Consider the following 14,818-nt stretch of genomic DNA (forward strand, 5'->3'; position numbering starts at 1 on the left):
AGACTCGCTCTGACATTAAAATTCATATGCTAATTTTTATATTACTCTGGAGTGGCTCAGTAGATATAATGTTGGTACTATTATGAAGATAAGGAAATAGGTAAATTTGAAATTAACATGTCCATATTTACACAGTAGGTCCATGACTACAGACTCTCAAACCCTTACTTAAATTAAAACAAATGTTAATCATTTGTTGGTTAATCCCATTCTCAAACCTGTGTGTTCGGTATCTGGCTCTTATATTCCCCGAATATTTGTCTTAAAGGATAACCGGCTAAAGATAAGAAGTAGAGGTGGCACTAATAAGATACTTCCCTGGCAGAAGTAGCTTTGTGTTTTTTTTTTGGTTTGTTTTTTTTTACATAATCTCCCTTTGGATGAAAGTTTTCTTCATGTTAATAAGTTCCTCCTAAACATGCAGAATTGTCTCCCATTATGGTGGGGGTGGGGAAATAAGTGAATGAATGTCCAGAGAACTGCATTTTTTTAAATTGTTCGTACCTTGAGATGGAAATGTATGAATCATTTGATTGGAATGCTTGCCTCCTAATACCTAGAAGGTGTTAGGTGAGGCAGAGGACAGTTGGAAAGTGATGGTGAGGAATTTTAGAGCGTGAAGTGCAGAAGGTGTATGTGGTGGACTCATCCAGAGGCTGTGGATTTGACAGAAGGATGTCATACCTGTCAGACAGAATGCAGGTGTGAGAAGGATCTGGGAGCCAGCAGCCACCGAATTCCTGGTTTGTAATTTTTTAAGGACTCCTCTGTGAAGGTTATAGACATCCTGAAAAATCACCTTAAGTGTCGATGCTTCTCTCTCTCTTTCCCTTCCTTTCTCTCTAAAATCAAATTTTAAAAAAAGAATATTAAACAGTTTTGATATAAGAATACTTTCTTGTAACTCCTTGAAAAAAGAATGTTGATTGGTTAATTGCAGTTTACATCTTTCTCTTTTTAGGTGGTTCTTTGGAGCAATCAAGAGAGCGGATGCAGAAAAACAACTATTATACTCAGGAAATCAGACGGGTGCCTTTCTAATCAGAGAAAGTGAAAGTGAGAAAGGAAGCTTCGCCCTTTCAGGTATGGGCATTGTTTTGTGTGATTTACGTAACGGTTTGAGAGTCTATAGTCATGAACCTACTGTGTAAATATGGACATGCTAATTTCAAATTTACTTATTTCCTTATCTTCATAATAGTACCAACATTATATCTACTGAGCCACTCCAGAGTAATATAAAAATTAGCATGAAATTTCTATCTATGGTTAGAAGTCTTCTATAAGCAGTTTCAAAGACATGCACCCTAGATATGAAATAAAAAACATGGGTCTGGCTGTGTTTTCTCACTTGCATTATCAAAGATCCTATCCTTCTAGGGGAATAATAAGCAAGAAGCAAACACTACACTGTTGTCAAAATTGATCTTGGCATATCCATTTTTTTTGCATTTCATTTGTCTTTGCCTGATAAATGGAAAATGAATGGAAGTGCTGAATGCAAATGCATTTAATTAACTCCATGGCATGTAACATTTTGTCAAAGGTAGTTTTTCAGCTCAGAGTCAAGTACATGTGTAGCTTACACTGCTCTAGGAAAGACGCGCAGAGGACCCGAGAAGGACCTTAAGAGTGACAGGTGCGTGCCTGTCTCCGCTTTCAAGAACGTGTGCTTCTTGGTGTATGTTCCAAGGTTGCAGTGTCCTCCTTGGAGATTACTCCAGTCCGTCTCTCCTGTGAGACTTTCTCCTCGCCCTTCTCCGACCTCTGTATTGCCAGTCCTTTGTGTCATTATCCCCTTTAAAGCATGTCTTTTGTTTCACCAACTAGACGTAGCCTTTTGGGAGAAGAGATTTTGCTTCCCTCTATCCCTATTGTCCTGCAACCAGTGTTTATTAAACAGAATGTCCATGGGCCATGCTGTGTCTGCCTGTCTCACCGAGCTGGATGTCAGGACAGCCTGCACAGCCTGATATGGAAATAGGTCCTGAGCCCCATGTACTGGGAACTCTGACTTGACCTGAACCAAGGCCAGACTGTGTGTGTTCGGTATCCATTGTCTTCCTCATACCTGATGGTCCCAATATCAGGGCGGATGGATTAGAGCTGAAGTGAATTAAGGGCAGTGGTACTGAGGCAGGCTTTTCAGGTTTTGTCCTTTGGTTTCTGTCGATTCTGACATCGAGTCAATAGGATATTACAGAATCATATGGATTCAGCCCTTCCCCACCCCCCTACACCCCCAGTGAGAGGGTGCTGCTCTGATTACCATTTTTGAAATGTTCCCAAATATGATGTGACACCGACCTTTCTAATTTTGTTTATACCCAGGGTGATACAATTTGCAGTGACTGACAGGTGATGGGCATTAGCCACTCAGAGCTGATGCCCGACCAGGCTGGGCCTCCACACCAGTCCACACCTGTATATACCCAGGTGACATAGGGAATGTTTTGTTATGTATAATAGCTTTTTCTCTGACTATGAAAGTAATATAAACATTTTTATGGAGACAGAAAAGATTAACGAAGATTAATTTACCATATAACCTTCTGAATATACATTTTAATACTGAAATACCTTCCTGTCAAGCTTTTTCTATGATTAACGTTTAAACATATTAATTTAAACAAACATACACATACCCAGAAAAACACATCCAGAGAAAACAAAATTAAGATCATCTTATAAATAAAAAATATATCCTATCTAATAAAAGAGAAACATGGTAATTGGCGTACGACCGATACCCTTTTCATTGGCTAATCAGCGAGTTATGCAAATTAACTGTCAGCCAAGATGGCGGCCGGCAGCCAGGCAGCTTGAAACTAACATGAGGCTTGGTTGCCTCAGTGACGGAGGAAACCAACGTTCCCCGCCTGCCGCTGCCTCTGAGCTGGCAGTTTAAGAAACTCTGTAACAAATACGCCCAACTTCAGCCAGCAGATTCGCAACATTGTAAGCAAAGGCCAGAAACCTACTTTCAGCCAGAGGCCTAAGAGCTGGAGCCAAGCCTCAAGCTAAAGCTGGCCCAGAATAAAAAAAGAAGAAAAAAGGAGCGGTTGGGAGCTTCAGTCACCCCCAGCCTGAAAACAGCCCTCAGCCCCTCACCCAGACTGGCCAGGCACCCCAGTGGGGACCCCCACCCTGATCCAGGACACCCTTCAGGGCAAACCAGCCGGCCCCACCCGTGCACCAGGCCTCTACCCTATATAGTAAAAGGGTAATATGCCTCCCACCACCGGGATCAGCGTGACAGGGGGCAGCGCCCAAACCCCCTGATCACCCTGCAGCTCTGTGCGTGACAGAGGGCAGCGCCCCAACCTCCTGATTGGCCATGCTCTGTGCGTGACAAGGGGTGGCGCCTCAACCTCCCCATCGACCCTGCCTTGAGTGTGACAGGGGGCAGCGCCCAAACCCCCTGATCGCCCTGCGGCTCTGTGTGTGACAGGGGGCGGGGCCACAACCTCCCTATCCACCCTGCTCTGTGCCTGATAGGGGGGAGCTCCCCCCCCCCCCCACGGGCCCTGCTCTGTGTGTGACGGGGTAGAGCCATAACCTCCCCATCAGCCCTGCCCTGAGTGTGAGAGTGGCGGCGCCCCAACCCCCTGATCCGCCCTGCTCTGTGGGTGATAGAGGGCAGCACCCCAACCCCCTGATGGGCCCTGCTCTGTGCGTGACAGGGTACAGAGCCCCAACCCCCCTGATGGGCCCTGCTCTGTGTGTGACAGGGGGTTGCTCCACAACCTCCCCATCGACCCTGCCTTTAGTGTGACAGGGGGCGGCGCCCCAACTCCCCAATCGGCCCTGCTCTGAGCCTGACCAGGGGCTGCACCTAGGGATTGGGCCTGCCTTCTGCCACCTGGGAGCAGGCCTAAGCCAGCAGGTCGTTATCTCCCGAGGGGTCCCAGACTGGGAGAGGGCACAGGCCAGGCTGAGGGACGCCCCCTCCCCCCCCTAGTGCACAAATTTTTGTGCACCGGGCCTCTAGTAACTATATACATGTATGTGCATATATATGTGTGTATATGTGCATTGTATATATACACATATGTGCATCTATATTTATTTGTGTGTGTGTGTGTGTAATATGGATCTAGGATTCATTTTTCCATCTCTCAGTATCCTGTGAACATTTTTTCATGTTCTGTATTATTTTTCTACATCAGTATATTTAGAAGCTACATAACTTTCCATTGTATGGGTGTGCCACCATTTATTTAACATATTTCATATTTTATACAGTTTCATTATTTCACGTCTTTTGCTATTATAAAATATGACACAGTGGACATCCTTGTAGATAAAATTTTGAAGCTTTAAAGATTTCCACGGGAATACTATATTCAGAAAAAGAAAAACAGTTTTGAAATCTCAATGTCTAATGTTAGGAAGAGCTGTAAGAGAATTTCTTGTATATGTTAAATGCATCCATGGTTGTTATTTGCCTTTGCCAATATATACATATCAACTTAGGTAGTCATTATCTAGGCAAAAGTAAATTAAATGTTTTAGATTGGCATTAAAATATAGAAGAGTAATATTTCCATGAGGAAAACAAACTAAAAGTAGAATTAGCTGAATCATGTCTTTGAATAATGTCCAGGCTACAGTTGACTATTCCGAAAACTCTCTAAGTAGAGTATTATGGGACAAAACAGCTTTTAGGCTTAGAAGAAAATTACAAGGTTATTGGCTGTTATGTGCTGAGAATACTCCAGCACTTGCTTATGGATTTGCTAAGCTTTGTAGGGCCTATGTGGAGACCAGCATATCATTATAGATTCTTTTTCAATAAAGTCAAACAATTTAGAGTCTTTCAAACAAATTATCTGATTGCTGTGTATTCACTGGGGGACAAAGTAAATGCAGACCATTATGTTCTATTCAAAGGGAAATTCTCTTTTTAGCCAGAAGAGGGCTATGCAGAAGAAAAATGGAAAGAAAAAGGTCTTCAGTATATCTACATTACTGTAAAACACACAAACAAACAACCCAATTGCTGACTGTTGACTACCACTAAGGATCTTCAGATAGACCACTCAAGGATTTATTTATTAGTGCAGTTGTCTCCTTAATCAGTCAGAATTGATGGCCTTCAGTATTGCTGACTGCTGTGTTGCTTAAGAAAGGCAGCTATCTCTTTTCTGTCTCTGTCTTTCCCACATCAGTTTTCCTGAGAAGCATTGTCTTTATTCCTTGGGCGGCCATGGCTTGCAGCTGTCAGGAAAAGGCTTATGATTTACTGAGGCTGGGCGGGGGCATTCCCGAACCAGCAGCCCAAAGTTGGGGTGGATGCTAATTGGATTGTGTGGTCCTTGCATGGCTGACGGCTGGCTCATGTGAGGTCTGAGTAGATCTCAGAAGAGAGTTCGGGCTCTGACACCTCTCATAATGGCAAGACACTAATTAGCTGTGAATTACAACCATGCTTTTGGATATTACATATTACATGTGGCAGCTGGAGAATCTGTCTTCATTAGATGCATGACAGGTAGTTTTAGTGGTTCTGCTGTTATTTGTCATTGGTAGAGGATTGTTTTTCTGATGAAAAATATAAAGTTATGACTGCATGTGAGATGGTTTGGCTATTTCTTGACTTCAATCAATTAGCTTAAAGGAAATTATTATTGCTGTTATCATTAATAATAATTTGGTGCTTGGCATCCTATAAGCATTTGTATTATTGTTTAAGGTATACCTTAAGGAAAATGCATTTTGAGGACTAAAATTGAGCTGCAGCTGAGTTTTTCAGAAGAAATTCTACATTGCACATTGTAAGGTTACTTTAGACAACTCTGCAGATTCATCTTCAATGAAACCTCCCCAAAAGTAAATGATAACAGATTGAATATAGTTGAAAAAATGACTACACTGAGGACATGAGGCAAAAAAGCTCATCAGCAATACTCAGGGAGATGCATCTAGGAGTGGAGATCACTTATTTCTATATTTGTGTATTTCTTCAACAAACATGCAAGGGACCTAGTATGTGCCAGTCCTTGATAGGTGAAGGGCAGCAAAGACAGCAAGGCCCAGTCCCTGAACTCAGGCTGCAGGAGGGTTATAACACAGTTGTCTTGCTGTGAGACAAGAGGGGGCAGGCGCCAAATCTCCCAGGGGGAGTCAGGAAGGTTTCACAGAGGAGAAAGCGTTTGGGTTCTGTACCAATTTGTGCTTCAAGGTAGCAGTGTGGGAACGATTAGTTGGGGCAAAGCAAGTGTACACAGGGGATGTCTGGTGTTTGTTGGAAAGAAAGTAGGAAGATAGAGCAGTTGTGTGTGTGTGTGTGTGTGTGTGTGTGTGTGTGTGTGTTCAGGACCTGAGGAATTTGGCCCTTATTCTGTAGAGCGACATCTTAGGCACAAAGTGGCCTGGTGTGACCTTTGACAGCATGATGAGAGATTTATGGATAATAGTCTGAGGAGGGGTGAGGGAGACAAACACAGTGGCATCACTTGCTGCTCTGTGAAATGACAGGTTCAAGACAGCAGAGTTTGTCAGCCTCTGCAGAGAGGGATGGGACCCAAGCTCCATGGGCTGCACCAGGGCTCCGCTCCAGCACAGGGTGTCCCCAGAAGCCAAAGGCCCCTCTGTTGCTCCCTTTTATTTTATGGGGCAAGTGTGGAAGTGGCCATAGGACTAGGAATAAAAGTCCGTGCTTTGGGCCTGGCTGGTGTGGCTCAGTGGTTGAGTATCAACCTATGAACTAGGCGTTCATGGTTTGATTCCTGGTCAGGGCACATGCCAGGGTTGTGGGCTTGATTCCCATTAGGGGGTGAGCAGGAGGCAGCTAAGCAATGATTCTCTCTCATCATTGATGTTTCTATCTCTCTTTCCCTCTCCCTTCTTCTCTGAAATCAATGAAAAAATTTTTTATTTAAAGTCTGTGCTTTGATGCAAAGCAGTGTGAGCTTGGATGTCAAATATTTGCAGCGTTGTTTGGAAATCCAGCACTGATAGGCTTTGGGCATTGTGGGAAATCGTAGCTCCTCCTTCATGGAAGAGGAAACCATGGGACCTGTGGGAAGCTGAGTTCAGGTGTAGCCCCTCTTGCTGGGCATAGTCCAGTGAGCCCAGAAAGAGCTCCGTGGATGATGGCCTGAACCAGGGAAGAGGCGGGGAAAATAGAGAGTAGAGAATGGAGGTGAGGAATACTTAGAAGATATGAACCAACAGGAATTGTTGGCTGATCATAAAGGGAGCAAGATAAAGGAGAAGGAAGCATCTAGGGTGACCCTCAGACCTCTGAATCGAGTGACTGGGCAGATTGGTGGCTCTAGCTGGGCGAGATTTACCAGAGGAGATGATGTACAGGAGAGAGGAACAAAGGAAATATGCTCAGTGGTGTTTGAGGCAATTGCAGGTGGACTTACAAGTAACCAGTGTCATGTTTTTGACTTGTTTCTTCTAATGTTGAGCAGAGTACTTACTCTGATAAATTTCCATTACAGGGAACATGAAGGTCCTATGAAATATGCAGGACTTTCATAATACGTTGTGATTGCTATGAAGTCCCTTACTGAGAATATAAAATATACCTCTGTAGTGACATAACTTAATTTTTAAATAAGTATTCTGGAATTCTCAGTACCAAATAAATGTTTTATCCCTCACAGTAATAGGTTTCCAGTGCTCGAAGTATTGCACAAATGGTAGAAGTGTCTTTATAGAAGAGATATCACTGCATTGTAAAGGCCCTTGGCTGGGGCAATTACATGATGATTAAGGACATCTTTGATGCTTGAAAATGGCCAGAATTATCTGAAGCAACTTTCTGAGTAATCTGAATGATTAACCTAGTGATACCATATATTTTATAACTTTGTAAGTATTTCTGCATGTCTTATAAATTAGTTCTGAGAGCAATTTAAAAAGTAATGAGAAAAGCAGTAGCTTCATTGGGGAAGATGAATAACTTTTTTTGTTGACCTTATGTGTATCCTTCATGTTGAACTTACATATTCAGAGATTCATTTATATTTATAAGTAACTCTCACCACAGGTAGAAAACGTACTTCTAAACTAGATCATAAAGTCCTTGAGCAGAAGAAAGATGCTTTTATTGCTTCTGTTTCATGCTTCTCCTCTATCTCCATAGTTCCCAGTATAGTTTATGCAGGTAGTAGATGCTCTAACACTCACCTCTCTACCCTGTATTCCATCAGGAACAAAGATAAGGCCATCATCACATTCTTAACCTCTGAAGTCTGGACCATGTAATTCTCCTATTTGCCATGTTTCAGAATTGTTTTAGAAAGATGATTTCCCACCTTGAAAGCTTAGTTGTGATCAGGTCATAAAACTATGGTAGAGGAGGCAAAATTGGAAAAGGATGTCAGTTGCAGTGTGGCTCTCTGTGTCTGCCTGGCACAGGGTTCAGACCCAAACTCACTTTCCACCAACCAGTGCCATGCCATTATTGCCCCCACACTTTTGGAGATCTGTTGACTTATGCTAATGTGGTAGTGGCCCAATGGCAAAAAGCTGTTGTTTCATTCTCAGTGCCCTGAGCAAGTCATTCATTCTTCCATTAAACTTAATGTGGACATAGTGGCCACAAGAGTGTGCCAGTAACTCTATTACTATACTGTGAATATAAATACAATTGTATACTAAGTAGGGGCAAATATTAAATGGCTGGAAAAAATTGCTCCTTGAATTTATAATGCAGTGAAACTTCTATGGATTCTGGGAACATTTTCATTTTGGTTAAAATGTTTTGCCTTTTAAAAAGTGCACATGCTGCAAAGAACTTTTTATGTTAATAACTCTAGTATCTCATATAACATGTATTAAATTTTAAACATGTTGGTGCCATCTTACAAAATGCCTTTTAATTAAAGTCATAATTTAGTTGTGTTCAGCTTAATTGCAAATATCATTGCCTATAATAGCAAGTGGCTTTTTTCATGAGTTATGGTATATCCCGTCTTTTCTTAACATTGCTACTGATATAATTTATAATTTAAATACCCTATAAAGTTAAATTAACATTTTATTATATGGTACATATATTTGTGTGTGTGTGTGTGTGTGTGTGCATGTGTGTGTGTGTGTGTGCATAAGCACAGATGCAAAGACAAAGAATCTTTCACTCTAGGGCACTGGATCATGAAGAAATCATCTATCTTATTGAAAATCCATGACTATTTCAGCCAGCGTGACTCAGTGGTTGAGCATCAGCATATGAAGCAGGGAAGTCACTGTTCGATTCCCGGTCAGGGCACATGCCCACATAGTGGGCTCGATCCCCAATGAGGGGCATACAGGAGGCAGCTGATCAATGATACTCTCTCATCATTGATGCATCTATCTCTCCCTCCCTTTCCTTTCCTCTCTAAAATAAATAAAAACATATTTTTAAAAAAGAATAACTACTCCCCTACAAAAGACTGTGGTTAAAAAAAAAATCTATGACTAGCATTTCTAGAGGCCAGAGTATTTTTTAAGATGGTTGTATTCTGATTTTTTTTTTCTTCTCCACTTATCTGTGAACACTACAAATTGACTCAATTGACTCATCTAAATTTCCTCTTTTGGCTTTGCTTACCTGGTTTGCTTATTTTAAAATTTTTTTCCCCTGCATGAGTCTTTTGAGCTACTTGGAAGGAAGCATAGCAAAGAAAATATCCATATTATTGCCCTTTGAATATAACTGTATGGTAAGCAATTCCAGATATAAAATAAATAAGTGGGATGTTGATAAGCCATATGGTGGTCGGTGAAATTGCTACCTTTTTGTAAGTCATGACATATTCTATACTGTTATTTCTTCCACTTTATTAGTTGCCAAATTAAATTGATCCTTTATTTGCTTTTTGTCCCATGTTATACTTCCGTATGAAGATAATAATCATTTGAGTTAGCATCCCTCTACTTTCTATTCTAGAATATACATAAGATATACAGAAGCAGAGGAGCCCTTTAAACTGAGTCTATCAATCAAGGATTTTTTAGACTCTGGGTAATACTCTTCTAACTTCAGGGTAAATGTAGGTCAACTGAAAAGTGGCTGAGCAGACTTTGACTTTTGCATCAGATCAGGGATATTCATGAAGGTGGGAGGACGCTTGGACCCATGACCAGAGTGTCCCCCTGTCTTAGAGAGGCAGGACATGCAGCTCCCAGGCACCCAGGCAGCCACTGCCCTCCTGTGTGGAACCGACTCAGTGATTTGAGCCTTCCCTAGGCATCCATCTGCAGCCCCCTCCTTTTCTACATCCAGTGGGACAGCAGCTTGCGGCACAGAAAATATTTTCAGGGTGGAAGGTGACCTGTGATGATAGTGTGTTGCAAACTGGGTGAAGTTAACCTTGTAGAAAGAAGGAAACAAGAACTCTGCTCTCTAGTGATGTGCTTTTCACACATTCTTCTAGTTAAACAAACAACTCGGTATTATTGTCTTTGTCAGTTTATACTGCTCTAACATGATCGGAGAGACTGGGTAGCTTAAAACAGCAAACATTTATTTCTCGCCCTTATGGAGGCTGGGAAGTCCAAGATCAAGGTACCAGGAGAGGTGAGGACTCTCTTCCTGGTTTGCAGATGGCTGCCTTCTTGCTCGGAGATAGAGGAAGAGATGGAGATAGAGATAGAGATAGAGATAGAAAATATATATATATCACATGCTCTTGGTCTGGTCTCTTCGTATAAGAGCACTAATCTCATTATGAGGATTCCACAATTATGACCTCCTAAACCTAATTACCTCCCAAAGGCCATCACACATCACATTGGGGATTAGAGCTTCAACAAATGAATTTGTGGGGGAAACAAACATTCAGTTCATAGCAGTAAGAATTCTGTTTCTTTCTGTGAGCAGACATGCTAGCAGATGAGAAGATCCACCCCTCCTCTAGCAAAGCCATGAGGACTGAACATTTGCTGGACAGTGGCAGTGTGTTTAGATGGTTGGTGCACTAACAGCCCTGCTGTGAGTGTGCTAAGAAGGGGAAACATACACCCAACTAAGTGGATGGACAGGAGGACAGTGCATAAATTCCCCCCCCCACCCAAATGCCAAGTTTCTTTTCATTTAATGATGACTATAATGAAAAAAAAAGAAAGAGAAGTTATGAAATTCTGCATACTCAATAACATTTTCCCACTTATGTTTTAGAACATAAATTCTTTGATAAGCCAAAGTGTTTCAAAGAACAGAGGTTTCAGGAGTTAAATGCATTTGAAGAACACCTCATATTACATCCTCTCTACCTTGACTTGACAAAGCACATTAAAGTCTCAGATGTCTTAAAGAAAAAATTTAATTTTTCAACCCAGAGTTTCCTGAACTAATTGATCACAGAACCTTGCCCCGCCCCCTATAAAACATGGTTTGGGAAAAAATAAAAGTATAAGGGATGATAAATAATAATCTTCAGAGAAGATTTACACTTTTGAGTCATATTCACTAAAAGAAACAGAAGAAAAATTTGAAAGCATTTAATTGAAATATAAGAAAACACTACTTCTGTGAAATTAGGCATAAAAACAATCTGAAAAGGCAACACATGGGAGATATCAAACAACAAAATTGTTACTTTAGAGATGTAAAGAGAAAACTTGAGATGCTTTCTGGAAAGAAAAATAGATGAAAATTTATGAGGGCTGATAATGCACAAAAAGGAGGCATTTCTTTGAAATTTATTAGAATAATTAAATACAACCAACAGTTAAATATGTAGTGGAAGAAAACTTTCCTGAGTCCAAAAAAGAAATCTGTGCTTATAGATTAAAAGGACTCAAAGTTGTTCCAAGCAAAATAAGTGAAAAAATGCATACCTAATCCATCTTTTCAAAATACTTTAATATCAAGAATAAGTAAAAAATTCTCTGAGCATTGTAGAAAAAATAATTACACAAGCGTAAGAATTGAGTTGGCCTCAGAATTTTTATCCACACCATTAAATATCAAAACTCAATGTAAACATTTAGAATTTTTTCCTTCTTTTCTGCACTAACTTTATTGATAAAAGTTGAAAAGTTAACTATGTGCCTTCACCTAATTCATGAATTGTTAACACTCTGTGACATTTACTTTCTCTCTCCATCATACATATGCCGGTATAGTATGTCTCTCTCTATAGATATACATATATGTTAGTTGCAGATACCATGTCACTTCACCTTTAAACACTTGGTATTAGTATGTATATCCTAGGATAGGGAGACTCTCTCTACATTACCACAATGCTATTATCACACCCAGACATTCCACACTGATACAATGATATTGACTGCTATACAGTACATACTCAGATCTCTCCAAATGGCCTTGCTAGCTCTTTATTTATTTGCTTTTTGATGCAATAAAGGAATATGCATTGCTTTTGGTTATTGCATCTCATTTGTCTCTTTTATCTAGAGAAATCAAAAGCCTTTAATAACTTTCCTTTGCAAACCACATAAATTCTTACCTATTTCTACATTTCAGCTCTTCATAGTCTTGCTGAAACCGGTTTCCAGCCTAACATTCATTCTCCCTTAAGTCAAACTATACTTTTTGCAAGATAAACACCAGCTATTACGTGATCATGCCTTGTACTCCCCTTCTTGTAAGTGTTGTTTTTACTTTCTTTGAGCAAGGTACTCAGGACTTAGCACAGTGTCTTACATGTAGAAAAAAAAATTGGGATCAATATTTGTTTACTGAAGGTTAAATTGTTTTAATAGTTTGCTACTGATTCTTTTCCTTGTCTCACTGTCTTTATATAGAAAAGAAATTTTCAGAAACATTGGGAGGAATATTTTGAACAATTTTTTTAACCATTCATTTGTTCATTGATTCATTCATTTGCCCATTCATTATAGAACTTTCATTTGTGTCTGTGATGTGGCAAAATTGTGTAAACAACTAACTAGTTCATGCTATAATAAGCATTTACCATGCAGACAGAGCACTTATATGCACAGTATTTTAAGAACCCAGAAAAGTTAACAATTATTTTCTGAAAGAGATTAATAAGGGAAGGCAGTACAGGCAAATGCGACAATCAACTCTATACCTAATAGTGAGTAAAAAAGTAAATGAAATATAGTGTGCATGAAATGTACTTTTCTGTTCAGATAATGCCTTTTCTTCAGAACTTTTTTTTACTTTGAAAGAGCAGATGATGCTCCTTAGATTAAAAATGAGGAATTATTTTCTGTGATGCGCTCTTGAACCCTTTAACAAGTAAAATGGAGATCTGAAATTGTTCCTCCATTACACTAATGTGCTTGAATAGCTTACAAGGTAATAGATTATAAATACTATAAATGTGATCATGATACATTCAATATGGGGTATATTTTTGAATAGCAAGATCGTGCCAAAGCTGCGATTTGAACCCAGGTTTCTCTGGACCTTGGGCCCTGATAACATATAAATTTAATAATTTCAAACTAGGAAAAAAGAAAATGATTAAAAGAAGAGTTGAGCAGTGGAAGACAGCGGGAGGCAAATTGAAGAAGGAAGAACATTTGGGAAGTCTTGGGGCTGAGTTTTAGATTGAACAGGAAATTAAAACATGTTGGCTCCAGGAATGAAAATTGGTGACTTACAGGCCTTCCGGTTCCTCCTTTGCACTGGCCTTGCACAGTTTAGTTCAGTGTATACTTCAGGGAAATAACAACTAAATAAAGATTTTCTTCTCAAGGCTGCCTCATTCTTAAATAAATTATCTAAACAACTTCTTTTTGTTACTCTAAGAGGCAAAATATGTTACTGAAAAAATGCTGTAAAATTAATCCTAACCAGAGTATTTCATATAGTGTTTGTACAAACAGGGACATTATCTATAATGTGAATACTATATGTGTGCATTTATTCTAGAACCGAAACACCGACTGGCTTCAACTTTCTGCTCCCCACACAGTGGTTCTCAACCTGTGGGTTGCGACCCCTTTGGGGTCGAACGACCCTTTCACAGGGGTTGCCTAAATATATCCTGCATATCAGATATTTACATTATGATTCATAACAGTAGCAAAATTACAGTTATGAAGTAGCAACAAAAATAATTTTATGGTTGGGGGTCAGGGTCACAGCATAAGGAAGGTTGAGAACCACTGCAACTTCTAGCCACTGGAGGGCTTTCAATCAAACATGTGCTTTCTCTTGTGACTGGTCAGGGAATAACATGCCAGTATCAAAACAGTACAGCAGGGCTTTGTTTTGTTTTCAGTTTTCATGTCCCATGAATATATAGAAAGGAGAAGAATATCTGCTTTTAGTTGAAAACAAATTTATAATTTTAAAATATCTCTAGCAACTTGTTCTACAAATGAAAACATACCTGACTGGCAGTAATTTTACTTGATTAATGTCAAAAGCTTGACCAAGGTTTAAATTTTCTTAATGATTTAGGTATAGAGTTTCTATGTGGTGATAGTTACACAAAATGTGTTCATTATGTAAAAAGTGAGTGAAATGAATACAGTTCAATTTAATAAGTTAGTGGCTCTAATTTTAAACTATATATTTAAAATGATATATGCATATTATCTACTTTATAACCATCAGCATCATATCAATCATGAAGTTACTTCTAATGCACCTTAGAAACGTGTTTTGCATTGTTACTAGACACTTTGGCACAAGAACTGCAATCTGAGAAAGTATTTTGTTGTCTGTTGTCTTAAAAGCCTGTGAGTGGCAAGGACTAAATTTATTTCCCTATTTGTTTCAGTAGGGTAGGGACTTCTTTAAGCTCCCTCTTTCTGCAGAAATATCTTCTCATCACCTGCAGGCACTTTTAAAAGTGTTTTTCTGGAAGTAAACTATGGAGGAGGCAAAACATAAAAAAAAGCAATATGGAAAAATTATATTCCTATT

The 14,818-nt window shown here is 39.7% G+C and overlaps 1 protein-coding gene across 1 annotated transcript in view; it reads left to right on the forward strand.

Moving 5' to 3' along the window:
* FRK (fyn related Src family tyrosine kinase) overlaps positions 1-14,818 on the forward strand; it is a 92,049-nt gene that overhangs the window by 43,627 nt on the left and 33,604 nt on the right. Inside the window, exon 2 of the mRNA XM_059700632.1 lies at positions 962-1,083. Within this exon, the coding sequence (XP_059556615.1) occupies positions 962-1,083 (122 nt within the window). The remainder of the gene's footprint in view (positions 1-961; positions 1,084-14,818) is intronic.

This window comes from Myotis daubentonii, chromosome 6 (genome assembly GCF_963259705.1).
Source record: "Myotis daubentonii chromosome 6, mMyoDau2.1, whole genome shotgun sequence".
Classification (NCBI taxonomy): domain Eukaryota; kingdom Metazoa; phylum Chordata; class Mammalia; order Chiroptera; family Vespertilionidae; genus Myotis; species Myotis daubentonii.